At 39.0% G+C, this 23,035-nt stretch overlaps 2 protein-coding genes across 4 annotated transcripts in view; one reads left to right on the top strand and one right to left on the bottom strand.

Moving 5' to 3' along the window:
* Positions 1-7,684: 7,684 nt before the first annotated feature.
* ZNF408 (zinc finger protein 408) lies at positions 7,685-22,208 on the bottom strand. Of its 3 annotated transcripts, XM_063289689.1 has the most exons (5): positions 22,035-22,208; positions 21,760-21,953; positions 18,856-18,917; positions 13,531-13,832; positions 7,685-11,742 (listed from the first exon to the last, which is right to left on the bottom strand). In XM_063289689.1, exons 1-5 carry the CDS (start codon positions 22,054-22,056, stop codon positions 10,046-10,048), a joined length of 2,277 nt encoding a protein of 758 aa, XP_063145759.1. In that variant the 5' UTR covers positions 22,057-22,208; the 3' UTR covers positions 7,685-10,045. The 3 variants fall into 3 exon arrangements, with proteins under 3 accessions (XP_063145759.1, XP_063145758.1, XP_063145760.1); XM_063289688.1 differs by having other exon boundaries at positions 21,760-22,208; XM_063289690.1 differs by lacking the exon at positions 18,856-18,917 and having other exon boundaries at positions 21,760-22,208.
* A 17-nt stretch (positions 22,209-22,225) lies between these two features.
* The window catches only part of ARHGAP1 (Rho GTPase activating protein 1), a 42,054-nt gene continuing 41,244 nt past the window's right edge, over positions 22,226-23,035 (top strand). Inside the window, exon 1 of the mRNA XM_063289691.1 lies at positions 22,226-22,360. The gene's annotated coding sequence lies outside the window, so the exon portion shown is untranslated. The remainder of the gene's footprint in view (positions 22,361-23,035) is intronic.

The following is a 23,035-nucleotide window of genomic DNA, read 5'->3' as shown; positions in this document are numbered from 1 at the left end:
TCTGCCTGGCTGATGAGGCTTCAGTCTCACCACCACTGAATATGGCACAAGTGGACATTCACCTGATGGATGATGTTATGTTACAGTATTGTTTGAAACTGATGAAAGGTTTTATTCACAGGTCATGGGAACTCAGGCTGTTTTGCTATCCCTTGAACTTTGCAGATTGGGATTACTTTAACAGCTTTCAGCAAAAAACTGTACTTGAACCCAGGTGGGAAGGTCCATCTCAGATCCTACTGACCACTACCACCACCACGTAGTGTCAAGTTCTACCAGCATGGATTCATGCATTGTATGCTAAGCTAGTTCCATCTCCATTGACCCAACCCAATAACAACTCAGCTGCTTGAAAAACATCTCTGCAAGGTTTACCAAGCAGACAGGAATCCTAAAGTCACTTCTGCCTACTTGTTCTCAGAAACTCCAACCTTCACAAAGCACTTGTCAGGACCTTTCTGGCAGTAATTTACCTTTACTATACAGGTGGGAAAAGGGGGGGGCAACATGATGTGCTAGTAAGCTCTCCCTTGCCAAAGAGGATTTGCCTCAATATGTGAAGAATCTCCAATGCTAACTTAGGAAGACAGACAGTTGCTAAGAAATCCCTGTAAAGTTACCTTTGCCCCCTAGACTTAATTCTCTTTGAATATACTAACTCCTGAATAATGTTTACTCCATTATCCAAAACTGAGTTCCAACTTTTGCTAGATTCCTACCCCTAATTTGCTAGAACACTTCCAGCTGACGTATCTGCAACAACCATGATACTACTACATCTTGTAAGTCGTTGAACTTTTGAACAATAGCTGTTATAATTGCTAATATAATTTGTGCACTTAGATGGAATATTTTTAATTTTTATAATGGCTTCATCTCTCTCATCCTGGGCATCTGCATTTATTGCAAGCATATTTATCCTTATAGTAGGTACTTTACAATCCAATGTGTTTTTGAAAAATATCCTGTCTTTTGCTCATAACCCTAACCTGACCATTATATCTGTACACACCTTCCTATAAATTCTTTAGGGGAAATCCCAATGATCATATACAATCCCACTGAAATTAATTTGCACCTTTTAAAAAGGAACTAGGTGCCCCACCAAACCTGGCAGATTGTGGAGTACAATATAACTGACTATATTTGGGTTCTCCTCTTCCTCTCCTCTCTTCTTTTTTGTTTGACAGGTAATGGGTCTCTTTTTGTGGATCACACTCACATGTGAAAAATGGAGTTGACCATGGGAAATGGTACATTTGTGTCTAATAGCAGCCCAAATCTTAACTTGTTTTCAACAGGTTTTCACTTGTAAGCACTCCTGTACAGATGGATTTACTGTCCTGGTTGGATATTATTTCATACATACCAACTGTGCCTACAAATATCTGCCAGATAATTGGTCTGGATAATGTTACATAGATGCATTACTATCTGCCATTTGTTATAGCACTGAAGCAATGCACCATGTTTCCATCCCATTCTAGGAGAAAATTGTCAAAACCAAGCCATATTTTGCCATTTGATTTGCCCCCGTGTAGGGAGGCTGTCGCTATAAAGGAACTGTTAGCCAGATACCTGAGGATGTGGCAAACAACTCCAAAACTTCACAGATTTGGTAGAGGCTAAAGGATGGGTTTCCACAGTTATTGGGTAAGAATGTTTGGTTCTTTTAGGTATAAGTTTTCCTTGTTTTTGGAACATGTGTTTTTATATGTATATAGTGCTGACCTCTGTTTACTGAATATGAATTGAATGTAGTTCTGGGAAAATTAAGGAATTTGTGAATAAACCAGAGCATAGCCATTTTTGCATTCAAATGAAGCCACCTTGTCCTACGACTAGCCTTCTTATGAATTGTTGTATATGCTGAGTTATTTGGCTTTCAAGAAGTTCTTGGGAAAGAGTTTGGGATCTTGTTTACCAACTTCAAGAATTAACAGGAGGAGGAGGAAATTGGTTTGTGTATGGATAAGAGGAAAATGTTAATGAAGGAATGTTTGTATTTTTGCTGAATAAATCCTAACTGCAACAAATTACCTGTGTTGAATATACAAAAACCTTAGAAGGCATGCCTAGAAGGAAACAAAGGCTGTCTTCTTGCTTGCAAGCTGGGATAAACATTTACTCTGCTACTACAAATTTGACTGAAGAGTTTTTCTTCTTTGATATTTGCAACTTTCCAGTGTAGCCTACAGTGTTGATATTCCCTTGTGATCTCTGATTCAGATGCTGCTTAGCTTTCAAAGCTTAGACCAGTTCAGCCAGGTACTGCCAGACATATAGAATTCTGGACCCTTGTGGCCAAAGCAAAATCATTGGGTGGGAGTAGAAAGCAGCATGGAAAGTGCACCGTTTCAGATCACATGATGCCTACTGCCATTAGCACACCAGGAGCCAGTGATAGGCACTTCAATAGATTTCTAATCAGTGAAACCAGCAGGCTGTTGTAAAAGTATATCTGATTGTGCTGGGATGCCTACTCAGAATGAAAGCATTCCCTTGTCTGCCAATTAGCATATTATCAAGGAGTGCAGAGGAGTATAGTGATGGCCTTGAAGAAAATATGTGGCAACCATCGGGAAAACATGAATTTAGCCTGGGAGAACATAAAGGTGTGAGAAAGAAACTCAGGCTTCTCTGCCTTGGCTCTCTTTGGTTTAAGAGGGAGGGAAGGAGAAACACCGTCAAGTTTTCTATCATTATAGCATATATCAATAAAGTCATCCTAATGTTTCTTGCGGCATTGTTTCCTGATCTGGTTTATTTCAAAGGGTAACAGAGATTGAAGAGGAATTGTGGATTGGGTTGAGATTTAGGTGAACACTTTCATGTGTCTTGTCCACACCAACCATAAGTACTGAAAATTATTCCAACCCACTCTGACTTGATGGTCCATACAACAGCCCCACCAGACTGGTTATTTTACATATACATATACAGTATGTATCTACTTTTCATTGTCAAAAACAATCCTAAAGAGGACTGGTAAAGATTTTTCAACTCTATTTCTAATGTGAACAATTTTGCCCTTAAAGCCCCTCAGCAAAGTGACTGCAATGGTTGTTTGATGATTTAAAGCTCTTTCTTACATGACAGGATCTTATCAGGTTGACCATGTAGTCACCAGGAACTGAGCTCGACTTGGGAGAATTTTTATCTTCACTGTCGATGACCAAGTTGCTTTTGTCTCCCTTCTCTCTCCTGCTTCCAATAGACTAGAAAAGGAAATAGCACTAGCACTGCCATTATCTCAATGGATCCAGCCTACCTATTAAAATTAAAGTCTAACCTTTCAATTATTTTTGATTGGGAAAAAATTAACATTTAATTCATCATTTTGAATAAAGAAATATAAACTGGGGTCTTCTGGTTCTTTTGGACTACAACTGCCACAGCTCCTTGATATTCTCTGAGTTGGTTGGGCTGATGGGACCTGAAACTTAAAATATTTGGAAGAATCCATTCACTTTGAAATATCAGACTTTGAATATTCAAAACTGATAAAAAATCTATTTATTTAAGTCTTCTCTATTTTTATCTGAGGCAAACAGTAAATGCTGGAGATGAACTACCAATCCCAGAACTCTTTTGCTTGCTCCTGTCTCCTTCATGAATGGGTTAATATGTTATCTCTACCAAAGCTTGGCAAATATTAGCATTAGGTCAGCTGGGAACAACTCTTTGGCCACTTGTACAAAGAGCAATTACACAGTCCCTTCCTCCAGATGAGAACAGTATCTGAGGAGTAGAGTGTCAACACACGAGTACACAGGAGAAATGGTTGAGAAACTTCCAGCTCAGGACCTGGGTTATGGGTCTTATATGACTGCACTGAGGACTGCAAGATTAGATGTATCACTTTAGAAGTGCCTGGAAAAAACAGACAGATAAAAATGTTAGGATCTTCTGACTGCCTAAAGAGCCATGGCTGTCTTTTAAGCCCATGTTCCTCACCAGCCACAAAGTATCTTGAACAAGATGGCATAGATTCATCGTATGATTGCAGAGCTTGAGAGAGGCCCTTCTATACCTGGGGGCCAAGAAGGAAATTAGCAACCTTCAAGCAAATTAACATGACTGTCAGTGTAGGGAACAAATGAACTTTGAATGGAGAGATCAATATATGTGATTCATCTATTCACATATATTATTGAGTGATGTTGGGCCAAGTATGGTTTCATAGCCTAACCCACATCACAGAGCACATTAATGATAGAATAAAGGATGATAAAATACATGAATATACATACCAAAAACTATATATGTCTGAATTTACTGAAATTCAGGTAACATGTCTGAATTTACTGAACTGATTCACCAGGTAGTTATACAACACCTTTGCTAATGTGTTGTATGACTACCCAGTAAACATCGCTAGACATTGATTGCTTAAAATGGCAGACCAGAGAACTGCAGATCTCAGAGATGGTTCAGCCCATACAAGTTTAATTTCATATTATTAAAAATATAAAACCATCCTGCATAATAACTCTTCTTACCTTAGGGCCACAAGTTAAAATAAGTTGAAGTAGGTAATGGGTTAGGAAAAGATCTCAGCTGAAAACTCTGGCAGATTTCACGTGCTACTCATTTCACGAGAGTTACTCTTCTATCAGGAGAAGACAACTAACTCTTAACATCATTCTTGTATTTCTACATGCTTGGTGCAAACAATGCAGAAAATCATTATGAAAATGAAGCCTAGAAGATGGTTTACCTTTCGTTTCACACCATAAAACAAATTGAATGGAGTGTCCTGAATCACAGAATTATACAATCTGTTTTGTACATAACAGGCAGTGGATATTCCTTCTGCCCTATATCTGAACGATAAATTCGAATCTTTAAGCATGCATTCCATTGCATTTTGCAAGGTTCTGCCCTTTCTTTCAGCAACACCATTTTGCTGAGGGGTTTAAGGGTTAGAAAGAATTTGTTCTATCCCCTTTTCTGCTAGGAACCTTTTGAATTTGTGAGAAAGGTACTCTCCTCCTCTATCACATTGGAGTGCAGATACAGGCCTTGGGAATTTTCCATTTGCCCATGTCACAAAACCTTTAAATTTCTCAAATGCCTCATCTTTATGTTTTAAAATGTAGGTAAATGTGTATCTTGAGAAATCATCAGTGATGGTCATTGCATACCTTCCTTGTCCAAAACTTGGAGCAAGAGGACCAATAATGTCAGAGTGTACAATTCCTAGAGGTCTAGTTGTAACTCTGTCACTGCTTACTCACAGGAGCTTTATGTGTTTTGCACTCTTTGCAAACTACACAGTCTAAGTATTTGTAACAGGGTTTTATCTTTAGGACAGCACACAGCTGTGGCATTTATGCTATATACTTGAAATTAGCATGACCAAATCTCCTATGCATCAGGTGTACACATTGGTCATGCTTTGGAGTGTTGCCAACTGCAGCCTTGCAGCTTGGCTTCCTTGCATTTTGCACAATGTACAAGGAGTCTTTTAAAATACCAGTAGCACACCCATTTTTATGTATCTCACAACCATTTTTCTTAAATGTTATGACATAGCCTGTTGCAGCCAATTGTGCCACAGATAAAAGGTTTGACTGTAAATTTGGCACATAGAACACACCTTTTACAGTTTCTCCCAAGCAGGATAAATACAAGTCACCTTGTCCCATAATTTTGGTCACAGACCCATCAGCCAAAGATACACTTTGTCTTTCAGTTTTAGACGGTGACACAAAAGAGCTTTTACAATTACATAAATGACAATTGGCCCCAGAATCTAACACCCATACATCAGAATTACCCTTCTCAGCAACCTGTGCAATCTGGGTTGTCTGAAGAGCCTTCTTCTGTGCTGCCCTTGTGTTCTTCTCTGTCTTTCTACTCTTGGGTCTCAAGGCACAGTCTTTTTGCAAACATCCAGCTGAACCACAATTGAAGCATCACTAGCTGGCTAGTGGTGTTGCCTCAGCTTCTTTTCCTTTCTTTTCCCTTGCTTTCTGGTGCTCCAGCTTTCCAGAAGAGATGGGGGGGGGACTTTCCTCTCTCTTCTCCCATTCAGCAAGTAAGCACTGTGTAACATACAATGGGGTGAGTCCTGTTTCAGACATAGCCTCCAGTGTACAAATCAGCATGTTCCACATTTCATTCAATGAGGACAGCAGGATATAGGATTTTGTGAGAGGTCTAAATTCCATACTTCTCTCCTGCAACTCAACAAACAGCTGCTGAATATAATGCAGGTGCTCAGGAAGGCTATCTCCTTCTGCAAGGTAGGCTTTGTACAGCTTTTTTGTCAGGGTAACTTTACTCCCTGCTGTTGCCTTTATATACAAGTCTCTCAAAGCCTCCCAAAGTTGCTTTGCAGACTGCATACCACGCACGTGCACAAGCTGATTGTCCTCAACTCCCAGGATAATGGTGGCTCTAGCCCACTCATCCTAAGCCATTCAGCACTGGGATTTTGTGGGGTTTGCTCACCAATTGGCAGCCAAAGATTCTCTCTGCGAAGATACATTTCCATCTTCAGGGCCCAATTCAAGTAGTTGGTCTCTGATAGGTGCTCCAGAGGCATTGCTGAGGGCTGGGAGGCAGCCATGGCTTCTTCCTTCTTTTGTAAGTCACCTCAGCTGGCTTCTTTGTCCTGTAGCCCAGCAGTGGCTAAAAAATCTCCAGGTGGCTCCAAAGAAAATCTTCACAGGTCTTTGCTACCTGCCTTTAAAAGTGTGCATGAGGCATGGAGCTGATCTCTCTGCTCTCTCTGGACTGGGCCCATAACCTGTCAGAGTGCTGGAAAGCGTTTGGCCCGAGAGATCAGAAAAATCACACACCAGGCATTTCTATAAAAACATATTTATTTACAGAAAGCACAAAAACATATTTACAAGCTGTGCATTCACACGTGCTCAGAGAGGACTGGGAAGAGAGGCTGTGCTGGAAAGCTACAAAAGCGAAACTAAAACAAGTCCAGGCAAGTTCCTCCCCCAGGCAATGCAGCTTTTAACACCCAAAACAGGACAATTAAGTTCAGCCTCTTCACCCTGCTGATACTTAAGGAAGTACTCAATTACCATGGTAACCTAGTGGCTTGGTCCCTGCAAAAAACAAAGAAATGCCAACAAAACATAGTTGCATTATTCAAAAAGGGAAAGGAGGACTCAGGAAATTACAAACTAGTTGGTTTAATACCCATAACTGGGCAAGGTGCTTAAACAGAATGTCTAAATGCACTTAGAAAATATGTTACCAGAAGGTAGTGTGGATTTGTCAGCAACAGGTCATACAAGTTATACAATTATATCACCTAAAACCATCTCCTTCATGTAACTTGCATGCTTATCAGTATTCTCTGTATAAATCAGACATAGTATGGAATAAACCTAGGAGACTTTATGTGCAAAGCTGACCAATACCATTTATCAGTTAAAAAGCAATTATCAGAATGCTTCCCATATTTGTGAGCAAGCATCACTTAGCACTTCAGATCAGTGTATGAGTGAGCCACCTCAGATGGAACGTCAGTTACTGAGTTCAAAAAGCAGGTTGAATACTGAAGCAAAGGAAAAAGACAGCTGTTTTGACTCATGATAGGACTCCCTAAGTTCTAGCCTCACTGAGGTCACTTACAGCTATATCAATATTTGTTGCATGCAAATGTTGGACCAGGTCCTAGAACAGCAAAAGATACACACCAGCTATTCCACACTGGAGTTCTAAATCTTATTGCCTCCAAGAGATACACCAAAGCTTACAATATGACTGCTTGTAAATGTTATCACAGAATGAATACACCAGTGGGAAGTCAGTAATCTTCAGAGACTTTTTTTTAAAAGAGAAATCTTCATTATATGGAGGACACTTGGAATTCTGAGAGCATGTTATGAACACTCTCACAGATTGACTGCCATGATGAACGTGGTCAGTAACAAAACATCAATTTACTAGGAAGTAAGCTGATGAGATTGTCCTCTACTACCTATTCTAATTTCCCAGAGTACTTTAACCACTTACTTCTGTTTTTTTTTCCTAGTCAGATATACACGTTCCTGAAGAGAGCACTAGAATACAACCCATACCATATATTTATTTTCTAAGAATGTCTTCAGGATATATGTGGGCCCTTGAAGCATTATTGGAAATAAAGATTACAACTGAGGTTTGCACTTTGCTTCACAGCATGCTTGCTTTCATTATTTTTAAAATTAAAAGAATCATACAGTAAGTATATGACAAAATGCCACAGTAATGCTGCAACATAATCATCTGTAAAGTGCAACACTGTGACAGCATAGCTAACTAGAAAACAGCTCACCAAATCAGTTCAGTAGAACAATTTACAATATTCCAGATATACCCATTAACTAGCTTTTCATCAAGAAACATTGTTAGGAATGAGGGTTCAGAGTCAAACAAAATCACATGTCAAAGAAGTTTCTGCTCTGTGCCAGGGAATTAAGCAGGACAGTGTTTGTTCGGCTCTGTTTCTCTTCATAAAATTGGCAATGCTGAATTTGCTTATCTATACTTTATTAAGTATAGATTTGATATATCTATACTTTATTAAGTATAGTGTGGATTTGAAGGATTATAAGAGATGTATGTTTTGTATACACATACATTTTCAAACTGTTTTTGCTAAGCAAGCACACAACAGCTTCGTATGACATACCTATTGATCAATTGTACAATTTCAGGCAACAGCAGAGACCGAAACACTGCCTTGCAGAAAGAATAACCACAAATACGTTACTCCTATCCAATCTTGTAGGAAAAATATTTACCTTTACATTTAAATAAATGTTTTGGGAGCCACACACTGTAACTTTTCAATATGAAGCAATATAAGTAATGAGTAAAACCTGATTCTCATAATCAAAGATAGTTCAAGAAGATACAAGAAGAAACAAATGTGGCAACTAAATTGAAACTTATTTTTATCCTTTTTCTACTATAAAATGAAGAAATGTAGTACAGTCTTCCCTTCCCTTCATTAATTTAATACCATGTTAATTTTAATACTTGATTCTCTCATTTACAATTTGAAATAGAACAATCCAGCAGTATGAGCATAACACACTGATTAAAACATGGTTTCTATGTTATTGAACATGAGTTTCTGTTTTTCTAAATGTTCTCTGATAAATATTCTATAAAACCCAAGTGGGGCCAGAGAATTTTTTTGTATTTGCCAGTCTGGGCCCAAACAAATCTGTTTACCTTATTATTAAAATAGAGCCTCTGTTGTATGTAGTAATACAGACTGTAATGCTACCCTCTACTGCCAACTTGGCTTTATTAAATAAAGGGGAAAAAAGGTTCTTCCTAGCTGGGGGAGAACCAAAGAAGTTAAGAGTATACTGGAGCATCAGTAGTTAGATTAGGGATATTAGGAGTTTCACCACGTTATATCTTGAAGGCATCAGATTGGGGAAGACTGTTTTACCAGATTCAGTATTTAGTTGATTTTAAAAAGAAGTATTTTGTTTATATGCACAACTACCAGGGTGTACAACTCTCAGCAAAACTGCAATATGATTTAATTCAGGCCTGTCTACATGCTATCTTAACATCATGTATGACCCTGCAAAAGTTGTATACCAATCAATCACATGATTTGTCTAGTCAATGGACAGGCTGCTCTCACAGCCACATTAATCATTCCATGTGGACAGATATAACTAATTGAATTATTCAAACTACTTGACTGAACCACATGATCAGTGCTTATATGCATTACCACTCTATTTTTTTAGAATTGCCACATCTTATATGATACGCAGATAGGTAAGAATAGCCCTCGCTTAATTTAAACCAATACTGCCCGTGCAAAAAAGGATACTCAGTGAGCATTTTTAATAAATAGGCTCTGGTGAATAGACCAGAAGTTATCATCCAATCCAATCATAAAGGCCCTAGAACTGTACTGATACTGATAATTCAGCCAAATTTGAGGTCAGTTACAAACACCTGCCCCTTTTCTGGTATTCTGTGCTTTTGAACCCTCATGTTGCCCTTTCACAATTACAGAAAAAGCAGACCATCAGACAATCCACAATAAGTGCAATGCTCAAGTTCCCAATTCTACCTCAACTATTTCTGCCACAGTACTAAAACCAACACCCTCTTGAAGAATAAACATGTTACTAGGAGAAGCCTGCTCCTGCACAATGATACATTCTTCCTCAGTATCTGAGACAGCAATCTCAATGACATCCTTGTGTTGGGCTGAGCTCTCTTGTGCTGCAATGTAGTTACTGTTAGAGATGAGGACTTCTGCTTTCCTGCCAGGCTCTGCCATATTCATAGTGTGCACTACCAACAAAGCCGGCTGCTCTGAAACGGCAATATCCTTGAGATCTTTGATGTCAGATTTGGATGAATCCTTGACTAGATTGTCTTTGTGCTCAAGCTGGTGGCGCTGAAGATTCTGGGGGAGGCTGTAGGCTACACCACAAATGTTACACTGATAGGGCTTGTCACCATGATGGGCTTTCTGATGACGCCGGAGTTTTGTAGCTAGAGGATAGGATTTGGGACACAGGTGGCAGCGGAAAGGCCGCTCACCTGTGTGCAGGCGTTCATGAGCTCGTAACGTGTGGGGATCACGCAGTGCTTTCCCACATACTGTGCACAGATGAGCCTCACCCGTGTGGGAGATCAGGTGACGGCGTAGCTCAGGGCGCTGTGGGAAGGCATCTCCACAGAAATGGCAATGGTAAGGGCGCTCACCTGTATGTAGCCTAAGATGCCCTCGTAGATTGCCTTGCTGACGGAATGACTTGGGACAGTAGGGACAAGCATAAGGACGTTCTCCAGTGTGCAGGCGCATATGGTTCCGCAGTGACCCTGGGTTGGCCAAGTGCCGTCCACATATCACACACTGGCAGGCAGCAGGGGTAGAGCTTGGTTGTTTAACTTGATGTGTCTTGCGATGGATACGAAGGGAGGGCCGCCGGGCAAACGATTTTCCACAATCTGGACAGACATAGGGGCGCTGGCCTGTATGCAATACCTGATGTTCTTGGAGGTCACGCTTGGTGCCATAAGTTTTGTGACACTCTGGACAGGGAAAAGGCCGTACTCCCCTGTGGCCCAGCATATGTGCTTTGAAACTCTCTTCTGAACTATAGCTCTTGCCACATTCTGTGCACAGGAATGGTTTGTGATCAGTGTGCACAAAATGATGTTTTTTCAGGTGGCACAGCTGGAGGAATGCTTTACCACACTCTTTACACCGATGTCGTCGTTTAGTGCTCGATTCTGTGTGAGCTGAATCATCAGGCTTGTATCTATGCGACTGTTCCTCTTGTCTAGGATTTTTCTTTTCATTCTCTGCCCTGTCTTTGAGTGTACTTGGAGGATATCCGTTGGGGATTACTTCAGCACAAGACTCTTCCCTTAATGTCTCTACATTATCAGTCAAAATGGCACTGATGCAAACTCCGCTGAAGGGTGGTGAGTTTGAACAGGTTTCAACCAATGTTGCATCTGACTTTATCTCAGTCATCTGCTCTTCCTGAGAATGTGGTATAGCATCTTCTTTGCTTCCATCATCCTTGGAAATAGGACAGCTTTTAAAAAGTTTATTATTTCTACTCTGTATTTTGGTCTCCCATTGTTCAAGTTGCAAGGAAGAATTTTTATTGCTCTTCTTGTGATTGACAACTAATCCACAGGTCTGTTTGTTCTGCAGCTTCTTATTCAACATAGAGACACAACGGGCTCTGTCTTTCAACTCTGCAAACTTGAGAATATCAGGAATACCTGAAGAATTGAACCAGGAACTGTTAGCTCTCTTAACAAGAATCAAGTATTTATACCTACTTTATAGTAAAACTGTTTTATTTCCATACCTTATCATACCTTCAGTCTTTGGAAATATTTGACTCAGGACAGAGACTAAAGAAGTAATCAACTGACAAAGAAGTACTTTTGAGAACTACAACAACCAGGGCATTTTAATGCAATTATAAATATCCTGTACAGGTAGTCTTTGTTTAGCAACTGCCTTGGACAGCGACTGCATTTACAACCTTCGCAGGTCTGTGAAGCAAAGGAAAGCTGAAGAAAGGTCATAAGCACAGTTGCAGTTTCACTTAGTGATCACTTTGCTTAAGGACCGAGTTGCTGATCCCAATTGTGGTCACTAAATGAGGACTACCTGTATTTTTAAGACTTGGTCATACTTTGGGCTTCTATATTAAAAAAAATGTTGCAGTATTTGGTTAAATAGACATTAAAGTAAGTCAGAGGGTAAATCTTCTCAAAGGATTAAGATGGTTTAATATTTGCATTTTATTTCATAGTAAAACCTGTGGGAGAGTCTCTGAATAAGACAATTTTTATGTCTTTACCAAACAGCTGCAAAGTTTTGGAACAAAATGAAGCAGCTATAACGATATAAACTGAAAACAGGTTTGTAGTATAGTTGTACCATCAAATATTTTACACACATATTCTAAGGGTAAAGGTAAAGGTTTCCCTTGACGTAAAGTCCAGTCGAGTCCGACTCTAGGGGGCGGTGCTCATCTCCGTTTCAAAGCCTTGGAGCCGGCGTTGTCCATAGCACACTTCCGGGTCATGTGGCCAGCATGACTCACGGAACGCCGTTACCTTCCCGCTGAAGCGGTACCAATTAATCTACTCACATTTGCATGTTTTTGAACTGCTTGGTGTGCAGGAGCTGGGATTAACAACGGGAGCTCACCCCGCCGCGCGGTTTCGAACCGCCGACCTTCCGATCGACAGCTCAGCGGTTTAACCCGCAGCGCCACCGCGTCCCTAAAACAGGTTTGTAGTATAGTTGTACCATCAAATATTTTACACACATATTCTACATAATGGTAAAATACTTCACGGGTTATAGCAGAATAACAAATTGCTACTTATAAGGCTGCATTGGCCAGTGTTTCTGAACCAAATTCAGATCAATGGACAGAAAGAGGAAGACTACTTCTACTCAGCAGGTCTATCTGCTCAGCAAACTATAAATATTCTCAGACTCAGTTCCCAGTCTCTGAAACTGAGATACTGAATGGAAAAATACTGTGCTTTGAAAATATTAGTGAAATATTAAATAACAACAACAACTAGGAAAACCTATTTCCAAACAACTCTTCTGTGGGTTTCAAGGGAGAGGTATACTTCAATGCCACCCATTATGGTACCATTTGAAAAAAATAAAAATATAGAAAATGCAAGAGCCCTCAGCTTGAAAGCTTTATAAAAGCCAAGCAGATTTTCATTTAAATATTTTCAGTAATCTTAGCTTGTTCAAAAATCTGAGACAACTCAAGAAGCTACCTTGTAAAATTCTATTGGTAAAAAACCAAACTTATACACTTAGATTAGGGCTGTACAGTGATTCAAAAGGGGCACTTTTTCCAAATTTCCTGTGAACAGAATATGACAATTCCTTACTTAAGGATCTCATGCCTTTCCATTATCAGAAATGTATGAAGTCATTTTTATATTGCATTTCCTATTTGATTTGCCTGAATGATTTATGGCACTCCTTTCTAAATGCTGTTTCAAGGACACCATGTACAGTACCTGAAGAGGAATCCTGGATAATATCTTTCTGCCTCAAAGCCTCCTCTTCTAAATGTATGGTCTTAGTTGTGGCAACTACTGGCATTTTTTGCAGTTTTTTCTTCTCTGTAACAAGCTCCTTATCCGAGGTATGTGTTAGGCTATTATTTTCTAGACGAGTAGGACTGGCCTGTGATTCAGTTAACTGGCATAGCAGTTCACTGCCCACATCAATAGGACAGCAGACTCTGATGTGCAGCTCCCCGTTGATCCATTCTAACATTACATTTGCTTCATCTTCAACCCGGCTTTGCTTCACCAGGCTGTAAAACACATAATATAAAATATTCATTTTGGTGCAAGATGCAATATCATCCCAGGCCAAAAAAAAAAAGAAAAGAGAGCACTACACATGTATAAATAAGCAAATGTGGTCTCAGTCTGATCTACTAAATATCCCATTTATTAAATTACCTGGAAATGCCAATTCACAGACTTTTTCTGAATTTATCTGACTAGGACCATAGAAAACCCACATGCACCAACTCTTATTCTTAGCACTTTAGCTCAACATTGCCTATTCTTACTTTCTAGGAGGTTTAGGACAGGAGCATTTTCCTCCCTTATCTGGTAATATTGGGAAATGAACCTATGATTGTCTGCATGCTAATCTAATACATAATAATTTAATTCCCTTCCGGATATTGATGATCCTGTGGATCAGTGAAGATCAATAGCACTGGTGGATTATTGAGAAAAATCATCGTCAACAATAAATACACATACAAACACATATACACATAAATTGCATATACACTGGCTCTTCATTAATAAAAAAAAGGATGGATCCAGATAATGTTATTTTGGGGGGAATATAAGGACTGCACTAGGTGAGAGGGTGGCATCATGACATGATGCAAATAGGGGAGATTGGCATCTCTATGTTTTGAGAAGGGATTGGTTTTTTTAATTAATTAGAGGAAGGTTTAGAACAATACTCTGATGTTGTATTTTATCAAAAAGCAGCTTGTATACCTCTGTAGTTTGACAGTGTGATCTTTTGGGGCTAAGAGGTATATGTAACTAGTGCACAGCTGGTCTAGGTTCAATTTACTGTTTAAAATGAATTTCAATGGTTTGCATAAATATAAAAATAAGAGTTTGGTACAGTTACCTTGTATTTTATTATTTTACACCTTTTGATTGGTTAATTTTTTTTTGTTCCTTTTTAAGCATTTAAAAAAAAAATTCTTCTATTTTCCTTAGTCTCGTTTAGATTTTTTCTTTCTAAGTGTATACTTCTTTTTTATGTAGCAATTTTATTAGATATTACAATTTTATTCTTTTGAAGATGTTATTGTTTCATGTGTCTCTATAGTTGTTCCTTTTTTATTATGCCCACATTTTTCACAGAGGGGAGCGAATATTCTATCAACTCCCCACTACAGTGCCTCCAAAAAAATCAAAGACCTAAAAATAGAAGAAGATGAAATTATGGTTTCATTTGATGTCACAGCACTCTTGACATCCATAGACTCAGCACTAGTGAAAGAATCCATGGCAGCAGTTCTACACAACACACCCGACCTAATCAAATACACTACAATTGAAATACCCAGAATCATAGACCTCATCGACCTCTGCCTCACCACCTACTTTCAATTTGATGGACAAACGTACCAACAAATCAGAGGACCACCTATGGGATCACTACTTTCAGAACTCATAGCAGAGACTGTAATGCAGCATCTAGAAACTATAACATTCCCAAAAATATGGGTCCGGTATGTAGGTGACACCTTCGTCATAATAAAAAAGGAACAACTAGAGAAGAAACATGAAACAATCAATAGCATCTTCAAAGGAATAAAATTCATAACGGAAAAAGAAAACAACAACACACTACCCTTCTTCAATAGCCTCATCAGTGGAGGAAATGATGGTAGAGGAAATGACTTCAGATGTTAAACCAACTAGCAGTCAGAAGACACAATGAAAACTCCTTAAACTCACAACACATGGACAGACTCAGCCATATTTTCACCTGGGAGACTGAGCATCCTAGACTAAGCTAAATCCAAAAACACTAGGGAATTCCTGGAAGCTTAGCACTCAGACAAGTCAGCCATCAACAGGTACATAGAGGTAAACAACATTTACATACCATTCAAAACAGAGAATAAAAAAGCTAAAAGGAAACAAAAAGACCAGAACACCTCGTCAGCAATCAATATTCAGATAAGCAAAGATTAACACCAGGATTAACCCCAGACGAACAATCAAGCAGTAAACAACAGCTTAATCAAGGAACTACCAAGGAGAGAACACCACCACCACCACCACTGTCAGGGCAAGCTATATATAAACAGAGGGCAAACCCCACTCCCTTCTAGCATTGAAGATGTTGCCTAGTCGGGCAATGAAACGTCTGCAAGTCAACAACCAAGCTCAGAGACCACTAAGGACTCCACAGTTCAACCCTGAGCTACAGATAGTCTCTTCTATTGGTAGAAAATAGAAGGTGCAAAAAAGAAAAAAAAAGAGAGAAAAAATAGAAAGAAAAATAGAAAGAAAAAATAATATAGTAAAAAGAAAAAGAAAATATATATATAAAGAAGTGACTTCCCCCTTCATCACAAGTATAAACAATTTTAGTAACTTATCACCTTCTCTTAAAATACAACAAATGATCTCTTCTTCTCATATCCCATCTCTTATCTATAAACAAACCCATACAGCCTTGTCATTTCAGTCTTGATGTCAGCAAAAGTCCATTAAGGGTTACCAGAGACAACAACTATTTTAACCTTGACCAAATAAACCAACTTTATATTCCTTCCTTCCTTTTCTAACAATTTTGATCTTTAATCCCTTCAAATAATGTCCTAGAACTTGATTTTTTTCATTTTTTCTTTGTCCCTTCTCACAAAATTCTTCAAAACTTTAACAAGTATCTTTGTAAATCTAATATAGGAAAATTATCCAGGTCACTCTTTTGGTTTGTTATTTGTATATCCCTTTTAAGACATCAGCCAGTTTCTTTTGTATGTCCAGTTTAACACCTTTTTCCATGTCATTCTTGTATCCTGTCATCCTCTTTCAAATCAGTCTCAATCATGTCAGGTAAAAACTTGTTCTTCTTCCATAAACACATCTTTTAAACACAGTCTATCTATAGAAGCAATCACTTTTAAAATTAACTTTAGGGATAGTACATGCTTCAAATTCAAGCTAAAGTGTACATCTGTTTATTTCAAATGTCTGTATTGTAGTTTGACAACAAGAAAAGAAAATGAAGTAGCAATGCTTTAGCATGAGTGTGAACAGGGAATACCAGTGAAGAGAAGGAAAACATGAAATCACCTGAGATACTAATACTTGGTTTCCTGAAAAAAAAACTCTAAAAAAATCAAGAGGCCAGAACTACTTTTTTTAAAAGTTGAGGCTGAAACTCTCAGTATGTGACAATTATTTGATTTCAGTCTTGCCTGTAAGAAGCTTACTATATATTTACTGCTTCTGACCCAGAACTACAAGAAGAAAATGAAAGATTACTTACTACATAGCTACAGATGTGGAGCTGATGATGGCATGCTGAAGGTACTGCCTAACCTAATCCTTTTATCAAAGGATTTATCGTAGTGTTTTAAAATGTATTAGAGAGAATTAACGGCTGAAGAGAAATCTAGTGAATAAATGGAACATCAGAACTGCCCTCTCAGAGATCTGTAACAATTTCATAGCTGTGCAGAAATCCTAAGTTTTGATTTCTTGTATCTGCCTATGTCTTGCATGAAGATTAGAATTTCTAGTCTGCCTTTTATAGATAACACTTACCTTGATAAAGATATTAGCTACTAAAAGCATTTAAGCTGGATACCAATTCTTCCTATTGATTCCAGCAGCAAATTTAAGAACATATTCCTTCCTTCACAGCTCCCTACCTGTTATAGTCTTCTTCCAAATTGCCTATATCAGAGAAGATTCCATTTTTTTCCTCTGTTACAGTATTTGTTTCCAAAATTTTTATAGTGTGTATGCTCTTCGCTTTAATGTATTATTTTCATTCATGGAATTACTCTGGCTGGTAATCTCTTAACAGTTTTATCCATTCATATTTATGTCAAATATTAAAGAACTCTTAGCTGAGTAAGAAGTTTTATCAGAACGGTATATGATTAAAACAATACTTAAAAATGTTACTGCATCTTCACTTTTTGTTTCCATGTGCAATTGCCACAGTTTGCATCATCTCAAAAGAAGTATTCCCTCCCAGAGAAGGTATGCAGCTTCTGAGATATTTAAGCATTTTATGGAAAAATGCATGGTACTTGACAGATACTTTATGGGAAATTGTTATTTTTAATTAATGTATGGTCTACTTAAACAGGAGCACCTTTTAACCTGTCAAGTTAAAAAAAGTAGCACTAACTAAATAAATGCAACCAATTTCTGTTAGAACTGATTAATAGTTTAAAAATTATCCAGACTTTCAGACAAATATTATATCAAGTGAACTGAGGATTTAAAGGCCCCAGAAACAAAAGTGGAAGCCACTTAGAAAAAGAGTCGTATTACAGCTTTTGCAACACAAGATAATCCAGGCAAAGCCAGTCTACACAACCTTGCTGTGTTGTATATCTGTTGTAGCTGACTTTCTTTATTATCAGGAAAACGTTCCAAGACAGCAAGACAAAAGAAGAGTTAATCAGTTCATAATAAAGATAACAGAAATGAAGGAAATCTCTAGTTGCCATTGAAAGCTGCATTTCTACAACAGGAACAAAATACCGTACCTATTTATAATCTACCATTTATTATTTACTTATTACGGTTAACCTTGCCTAAAAGAATAAATTCTCTCACATCCCTGTTGATTTTTTAAAATATTACTAAACATGTACAGCAGCCAGAGATGTTTCCCAGCTATTCAAGGTGTACAGCAATCTTTAGAAAATTCAAAGTTAGCTGCAGATCAGGACATTCAACTGAAAGCTGATTCCAGGCATACATAAAAATGGACAAGCCAGTGATTATTTTGTTTTATCTGTAGTTCCAAGCTTCAAATGTGTGAGGTCACTCCTATGATGGATACTAATTTGGGTATATCACTGCATTAAAGAATTTGAAGTACTTGACTTTAAGGTCTGAATCACATGAATCATTTATTCTGAACCTGGTTAAAAACAAAATAAATATCAACTCACCTTAATAATAAATTCAAAAACAAATTGCATGAATTAATCCTAAGAAGTTCACTACTACCTGAACTGTTGTAGTCAACAATCTACTACATTAGATGAAAATTTCTGAGATTTTAAATTATCCACATGCTTCTGTTCTCACCTCCTCCAGCTGGATATCCTGTTGCAAGCAGAAGCCTCTTTCCAGCTGGGTAATGGAAATGCCTGTAATGGAGAGCAAAGTGTGTGTGCATGAGACTCTCAGTTTTGGGGCTAGCTCTTTCTTTGACCCATAGATCAATTCACACAGTCAAGTTAACATACTAAACATGAGGAATGCAGATCTATGCAGATAGACTTTTTCTTTGCAGCTGTGAACCCATCCCTAAATCAAGAGCACCACCACCCTACCCCAAGCTGCTATTAGAACTCTTAAGAAGAAAGTACTCATATTGCATTCAAAGCCCTCACTTTTCACTCTGGAAGTGAGAGCTTTGAATGCAAAAATGGTGCAGAAGAAAATGGTTAACTCTTCTGCCACAACACAATTTCACCCATCAATTCTTCTTCCTATGGTTGGGTTTCAACTTTTAAAAGTCAATGATACAATATTGATCCCATACATCATACTTTCACACAATGTACTAAGCCATGTTTTAGTCATGGTTTGTTGAACAAACCATAATGGTTTGGTTCACAATTAATGCTCAACTTCAAACTATGGTTTACAAATCACCATGGTTATATTCACATAACTAAGCCATCACATCATAGCTTACAGTTATAAATGCCATAGTTTGGCCTTTATAACAATTACTGATTAGGGAATACAATTGCCACAATTCAAATCACATTCAGCAGAATTTTCCAAAATTAGTGAACTTATTGTTTCCTATGCCATGGCTGCCTACTAATAAACCAAAACTAAAAAACAGCACTAGATTCATGTAGTATGTGAGTTCACCAACAACCAATATTTCATTTAATTGTAGGGAATGTTGTTCTGAACTAAATTTTTAAGCATGTATTTTTCAGCAGCACCAGTGGCTATATAAAAAATTTAGCCAGCAACACTTTAGCTTAATGTATCCTGGACACCCAGCCTTTATAACTAGCTTACAGTTGAGAGCATTACTATATTGTTAATCCAGGAAATGTGTTATTTCCATAAACCTTATTAAGTTATACACACAGAGTCAGTGCTGATTGACAATCTGGAATGCCAAGACTTAACTTTGTTTAGATGATAACACTCAGTAAATTACTTACAGCAAGACACTCATTTTTCACTGTATCCTACCTTAAATAATAGGTGGGTGGATTAAAACAAAATATGATTGGTCTTGAATATTTAGTCATAAGGTGGAACATATATTAATGTTCTATGCCTATTCTGTGCTAGATGTAAATTCATTTTAATTCATAGTAATAAATGAGGAAAGCATTGCATACACAACGGAATTTTTTTTTTAATCCTTTCAATCATGTCCAATTCTCAGAGACTGCTTGGACAAATCCCTGCAGTTTTCTTGGCAAGGTTTTTCCGAAGTGGTTTGCCATTGCCTTCTTCCTAGGGCTGAGAGAGAGTGACTGGCCCAAGGTCACCCAGCTGGCTTTGTGCCTAAGGTGGGACTAGAACTTTCAGTCTCCTGGTGTTAACCTGATGCCTTAACCACTACACCAAACTGGCTCTTGATGGAATGATAGAGTCACAATTATTTCATTGACATGTGCAATGTATTAGACAACAAATGTTACCTTAAATGTCAATTGTAAGCAAATAACATCACCTAACCTTGTTTCAGATTTCTATAAAGACAGACAATGAAGGAATCAATGAAGAATGCAAAACCAGATACAGGTGTGAATGGGTGCCCACTGAGAGTGAGAGTATGATCAATTTTGCCCAGTATCTTGTTTCCCAGAATTCCACCCACTCCAAAAGATACCTATAGGGAAATTGTAGGAAGAATATGAGGTCAATGGCTATGTTTTGAGATTTCACCCCAACAATAGCCCATTATCTCTGAACCTGTAGATGGTATACAGCCATTATGGCAGGGTTTCTCAACCAGGGTTCCATGGAACCCTAGGGTTCCACCGGGAGTCACTAGGGGTTCCCTGGGAGATCACAATTTATTTAAAAAATTATTTCAAATTCAGGCAACTTCACATTAAAGAGGTAACAGGCCTACCCATGAAACAAATACAATAATTTTGCAACTTCTGGCCTATATTTGAGCCTGAATGTGCAGGGGTTCCCTGAGGCCTGAAAAATATTTCAAGGGTTCCTCCAGGGTCAAAAGGTTGAGAAAGGCTGCCAGTTACTTGTGCTTTTCATTAATTTGTCTAACCCTCTCCAAAAATAATCTAAGCTATATGTTATATTCTGTGGTAATGAATTCCATAGTTAATTATACATGTGTGAAGAAGTACTTCCATTTCTGTCCTGAAATTCCTGAGGATCTCTTCTGTTGGTTACTCCTGTCCTAAATTCCAGCATTAAGAGCATCCACTTTGCCTTGGCAACAAAATAGAATGCAAAACATACCCGGAAGCTATAAATATTAAGAAATACTCAAGCCAAAATTTGCTCAAATAAAATCACAACAAGCCAGCCTTTTCATACCTACAAACTTAAACCAGGAGAGTTGGGAGAGCAAGCACCAGCTAATATGACAAAGTGTAACATCTCTTGCCAAAGGAGTTGTTGTTGTTATTATTAGATTTTGCTTTTTTATATATAACTCAAGGTGGCAAACATACATAATACTTCTGCCCCATTTTTCCCCAAAACAACAATCCTGTGAGGTGGGTTGGGCTGAGAGAGACTGGCCCAAAGTCATCCAGCCGGCTTTCATGCCTAAGGGAAACCCAGAACTCCCTGTATCCTGGTTTCTAAGCCAGCACCTTCACCACTACATCAAACTGGCTATCTGGGTTCAGGTGTCTAGACCCAGATTTCCACCTGGTCGACCTATGGGTCAGCAGGGAGGGGGATGAGAGCACCCACACCGACTTCAGGCCTATTTCTCCCTGGCAGTCTTGCCCGCTGTCTGAGGCTCACCGACAAAGAAGTGGACGCTTTCTGCTCCTCGCCCTGCGGCCCAAGAAGCAACAACATCCCTGGCTGCAGAGCGCGCCCCACACACCACACTCCCAGACCCTTCTCAGAGGTCAGAGAAGGTCCCACAGCCAGGCCCAGAGGAAGGTGCCACGCCGGGCAAAAGGACCAACTGCCGTGCATATCCAGAGGGTGACCTGCAATAAAAAAAAAACCGAAAGGACAATCAGCGCAAGCCAAAAGGCTACAGCCCCACACAATCCACAAAAGCCCCTCACTTTGGCATGTGCTTCCCTCCATGACGACTCTTGTACCCTTTTAGGAAGCGGAACGGCCAACTCCACGAGCCTCGGTTGCACCCGAGCAAATATTTCTTTCCCACGCCAGACGTCGAAGGCAGGCGGAAAGGAGTTTCCATGGAAACAAATTCGTTTTCCGGTTCAGAGTCGGATGTTTGCGAAGGTGTTTGACAGGCGGGAGCGGCTGTTGGCGAGCGGAGAGAGCGCTGGCGCTCAGTACCGAACGCGCGTGGTCAGAGTTGGAAGTGGAGAGCTTTTCCTACATGAGACAAACCACAGATTCGAGCGCACGCACCCGTTTCGAGGTAATTCGCTTGTGAGGGCTGCGTTGGGGGGAGAGGCTCCTACGCGGAGGGAATATTCCTGTTTCGTCGGGGAAAAGGCTTTTCGGTCGGAGTTGAGGAGGGCGCATGCTTTGGAGCTGCCTGGCTAGAGTCCAAGGCGCAGAGCCTGCGTTGAACTTCTGCCTTTATTCTCCCACCCTGGCCCTGTATGTCACTGCGCTCAGGTGCAGACGTCCCCTCCACGTTATTTTGGGCATTTCCTTTTTTCTTCAGTATACCTTGTTTATTCAGAAAGATTCCCCAGCCTTCTGTAGGGGTTTCACTGAGTGGTGCAGGTGGAAACGTTTCTTCCATCAACTTCCTTATGTTAACTTACTTGACAATACAGGGCATTGTTTCCAAAGGAGCAATCCTGCTTCTGTTATTGCAGAAATGAAATCTTCTTAGTAAGCCCAATCATTTGCTTAACCATATTTTGTTACATAAACCACAACTGGCTGAATCTGACATTGTTTTAGGCCATAAACTATGGTTAATACAACCACAGAGCCTAGATTCACACAATATGGTATGCAAAACAAAACATTATGGCTTAGTGCAATGTGTGATTTCAGTCATAGATTTGTATTGTTTAGAAGGAGACTTAATTAAGGTACAATATTGTAGTAAGGAAGGAAGAGGTTGCTAGAACTACCT

Source organism: Candoia aspera, chromosome 1 (genome assembly GCF_035149785.1).
Source record: "Candoia aspera isolate rCanAsp1 chromosome 1, rCanAsp1.hap2, whole genome shotgun sequence".
NCBI lineage: Eukaryota > Metazoa > Chordata > Lepidosauria > Squamata > Boidae > Candoia > Candoia aspera.
The sequence above is the reverse complement of the archived record's forward strand: the minus strand, read 5'-3'. Positions and strand labels throughout refer to the sequence as shown.

What these genes read in the sequence shown, in the direction of transcription:
- ZNF408 (XM_063289688.1), bottom strand. Translation starts at nt 22,056, where the DNA reads ATGGAGGGAAGCACATGCCAAAGTGAGGGGCTTTTGTGGATTGTGTGG. An exon ending in AAGCGTCCACTTCTTTGTCG is followed by an intron (nt 18,918 to 21,759) that starts GTGAGCCTCAGA and finishes TCTCCATTACAG; the next exon opens with GCATTTCCATTACCCAGCTG. An exon ending in TATCCAGGATTCCTCTTCAG is followed by an intron (nt 11,743 to 13,530) that starts GTACTGTACATG and finishes TCAATTCTTCAG; the next exon opens with GTATTCCTGATATTCTCAAG.